The sequence below is a fragment of the Belonocnema kinseyi genome, chromosome 6 (genome assembly GCF_010883055.1).
Source record: "Belonocnema kinseyi isolate 2016_QV_RU_SX_M_011 chromosome 6, B_treatae_v1, whole genome shotgun sequence".
NCBI classification, from domain to species: domain Eukaryota; kingdom Metazoa; phylum Arthropoda; class Insecta; order Hymenoptera; family Cynipidae; genus Belonocnema; species Belonocnema kinseyi.
The window spans coordinates 99267161-99271373 of NC_046662.1; the positions used below are offsets into that span (position 1 = coordinate 99267161).

The 4213-nt window shown below is 32.8% G+C and overlaps 1 protein-coding gene across 2 annotated transcripts in view; it reads right to left on the minus strand.

Annotated features, from left to right (window-relative positions):
- Positions 1-1165: 1165 nt before the first annotated feature.
- LOC117175098 (40S ribosomal protein S12, mitochondrial) overlaps positions 1166-4213 on the minus strand; it is a 41371-nt gene continuing 38323 nt past the window's right edge. For both annotated transcript variants that reach the window (XM_033364646.1, XM_033364644.1), the window contains 2 exons: positions 1473-1703; positions 1166-1357 (listed from right to left, as the gene is read on the minus strand). In XM_033364646.1, coding sequence (XP_033220537.1) covers positions 1221-1357; positions 1473-1703 — 368 coding nt within the window. In that variant the 3' untranslated portion in view covers positions 1166-1220. The remainder of the gene's footprint in view (positions 1358-1472; positions 1704-4213) is intronic.

Here is a 4213-nt window from a genome sequence, read left to right on the forward strand (position 1 = left end):
TTAGTTCCTAATTTTCCTTCAAGTAAATATTCGGTCGCCAGGAAATACTTTGAACAAAGTGATTGATCATGCGTTACACACGGTGCACAAATTTGCTGATGATCATTTTGGCGCGTGTCTGTCGCTCTCTTGGCGTCATTCTCGTTCGTGGACGATAATGATCAAGCATTAGGTTCTCATTTTAACAACTACAAGTGTTTTTTTTCTAGAAGTTTTATCAAAATTAAGTAAAAAAACAATTAAACAAAAAGTTCAATATTTAATTTTGTTGCAAGATTTGAAAGTAAAAGTTATGAAAAGTCACCAATTTAGCTTAATATACGGTATTTAGTTTTGAAAGAGAAAATACAATCTTTTATTACCAAAACTAAATCTAGTCATAAATATCTTCCAGAAAAGTTTATATAATTTTAAATTTGTAAAGTTAAATTTAGATTAGTGTAGCAATACTGTTGAAATAATTGATTTTTTTGGTGAAACCCTCCTTAGATTTCTGAACAATAGGAAATATTTTTCCTCTCGCTTATAACAAAGACTTGTCACTGAGAGGGTTGAGAACCAGTTTTTGAAAATATGGAGAAGTTGGTCAGCATGTCATATGGTCAATAGCCACTGGCCGTGTGGGTGGATCGGTGTGCAGATGCAGTGAACCCCCGGCACAGCAACCCTTCCGTAATAACATCAGACGAAGGGGCTGTGTCGATTTTTCGACATTGTCCGCATAATTCAGAAATGCATTATGCAGCATCCCGATATTCCCGATGAAGGCGAACGACGAGGCGCGACGCGTGGTCCAGCTATAACGGTAAACTGAAGGGGTGAGCCTCGAAATGTGTGTCAAAAGGCCGCAATTTGCGGTACCACCTTTCACAAACCATGACGCTTCTCAATCCCGGCCAGTGGCTAAATCCCAAATTCCCAAAGCGATATTATATACATATCGCTTTCGGGATGGGAGCTTTTGCGAAATTAGAAACGCCGCGTTACTTCACGCATTTTTACAACATTCATCGTACGTCACGCTAAATAGGTTTTAACTTATTCAAAGATATGAATATAGTAAAAAGGATATTTTTCTGCAGTGGTGACGGTAAAAATACAATGAACTTTTGGTAGTCAGAAAACGAGGGTTGGGCTTGTATGAGAGTTTAAATAAAGACGCAAATTATAGTCTCGTGTTTTTAATAACCATTTTTATAATATTCGAACATTAATATAATTTAGGGCCCAGTCCTTTTTACCGGGTGAGGTAAATCGTACTTTCCTCGCACGCACTTTATTTTAACACCAGGCAAGTCCTTCGTCCTTCCTACTCTGCAGAGGACAATATTGTGCTCTTGTAAATTATGTCCAATTCCTAATAATATTAATGAAAAAGTTGTTATTTTAACAGTTAATGGTGATACGAGAATATGAGGGGGGGGGGGGCATTTTTTATGTTAACTAGAAATTTGAAGAGAGAATATTCTTACCTGGAATATAGGCAGTCATTTCTTTCCCATTGGAAAGACGAACCAAAACGCATTTTCGGTTTGCAGAGTTTGGTTTCCTTGGCTTTTTTATCAATGTTTTAAGAACTACTCCTTTCAAAAATGGATTTCCATCTAAAGGACGGGCCCTCTTTCGCTTTTTGATCAGGGGTCCTCTTCTATGCATTTGATAGAGTGAAACCTTCCCTCTCACAAGTTGAAGTCCGGATAGTCCTGAAATAGTTCATAATATTATAAAAATTATAGTAAAATATAAAACATAACTTAAGGTAAATAATGCAGACTAAAATCAAATTATAATTTTGCTTTAGGATGAATTACGAGAGTCTTAGAAAGTAAAACAACTCGCTTTTTAAATATGCCAATAAACTTCCTGTCACTCTTCAGACTACTTTCGAACAGTGGATTTATGAATTTATTCTTTAGACAATAAGTTCAACTTAAAACTTCTAATCTAAAGCTAAATTCTGAAGTGATATGTATGAACGTTTATTAATTACATAAGGCTTTTTTTTGGGGAAGGGGTCCCCAGAAAAGCTTACGAATCCTTACATGGGGAGGGGCAAACTTTTCTCACTTAAGTTTCTTCCCCCAATTGTGAAAATTTTGTAATTATCCTAAAATTTTTCTAATAACGTAAAATTCCTTTAAATTATTGGGATTTCATGGATAATGCAGATATTCGCTTGAAATTCCTTTAAAACGATTAAGCTCCCTGAAAATATTTTGAAATTCTTTCAAAAATGTAAACATTTCTTTAAATTTTGTGAAATTCCATGAAATCTTTTGAAATAATCCTTTAAAATCCGTGAAAATTTCGAAAGATTCAGTTAAAATCTTTATATTAATATATTAAATAAACATATTATGTAAAACATACAAAACCTTACTTCATCTTATCTTTAGAGAGGGTCTATCGTTTCAAAAATCATCCTTACGTAATTATAACGGACGTTCTCTATCTAAGTATATTATATACTTTAAAAATTAGAATTAATAAATTTGCGGATATAGATCAAACTTTCTAAATCAAGAAATCCGAAGAACTATACATCTCAAGACAAATATTACTATAACTTATAATATTTCCAAATCTTCCGAAACGTTCAAGAATCTTCCATATCGATTCAAAATAGCAAAGAAAACGTTAATTCTTCAAGACTATAAAATATCCCATAATTTTTTCCACTAGATACTTTGGAAATTTTTCGTAGCATACACGAATGTTCAAGTATATTTTGAAATATAAAAAAATGAGGTGTTTTAAACAAGAGATTAATTCACGGAACTGCACCTTGATTTTATTCACGCTTCACCGCAAGAACTAAGATCTCGGAACCCATGCTTTTAAAGCAGCGGCCATTGATCTAAAAGCAAGGATTCCGAGATCTTAGTTCTTGTGACAAAGCGTGAATAAAATCAAGGAGCAGTTCGTGAATTAATCTGTTGATTCTAGAATATCCTTTTGCATTCTCAAAGGGGTCAGCATTTTAGGGAATATTTCGGAATCTTCTATATAATATATATCTATAATTCTATAACATTCGAATTCTAGAATTTCCCCACTCCCAGACCATTCAACAACATTCCACAATGACTCTAAATAATTTAAGTATGTGGAATTTTGTTAAACTTCTAAAACCTTCTGTAAACTCAAACATTCTTCAACGTTTTTAAAGTCAATGAAACAACTTATTTACGATATTAACTTCTTTGGAGTCGGCTCCTGCCAACCACGAACAAGTCACATTGGGGCATTTCTAATTCTGAAAATTTTGAGGTTAACAAGAAATGGGCAAAAGAGTAGTAAAATATATGATTGTTATTTGTCACCGAAGTAATTTAATTCACACTATTAATTTTTTCTAATTTTTTGTGGAATTCAAATATTTCAGAATGAGAGATGCTGCAATAGTACCATGTGACTCGCCGCAATTTTGACAAGTAATTGTAGACTTCAAATTTTTACGAATTAGAAATGGCGCACAATATGACTTGCTGGCGGGGTTGGCATGATCCGGAACAACTTCTTCCGAAACTTTTAGGCTAGATTATTATTAAAGTATTAATCGAGCTGTGTATTAAATTAATGGTCATCAGAGTATATGTGAATAAAAGGTTCATTTTGTTTTCAAAATTCTGTTGCTCCCACACATGCAATTCTTTGAAAGAAGGTTGCAGTACTGAATGGAAAACATATTTAGCCGAAAACTGAAAAAAGGTGTGGATTTTTAATGACCCCTCTCCTGTCAACCCAATGGAAGAATTACAATGTTGTGCAAGAGAGGCAAATAAGTAACCAATTTGGTTGAAATGTGAATTTTTTTTGCCATTAAAACGAAATAACGTCAGCTACCTTGATTTTGTAAGTTATCCAAAAGTTTTTAAAGTAATCTACAAAATATTGTCTCTCAAAATTAGTTATAAAAGATTCGGCCTATTGAAATATTAAAAATTTTTTGTTCAGAAGTGTTTATTAAATTATGCATATTTAAGGAAATATCCACTTACTGTGAGATATTTAATATATGTTTAAATTATTTTTTAGTTCTTACAAAAAAGAAAACATATGTCTATTAAAGATGTTTAAATCAGTTTTTGCATATTTCCTTAAACTTTCATTATTCTAAGAACACTTCTTAACAAAAATGAGGAACACATCGATTTTGGGGCAATTTTGGCTTTAGCTTAGATTAAATGTGTCATAATTAATCTCTCTGGAT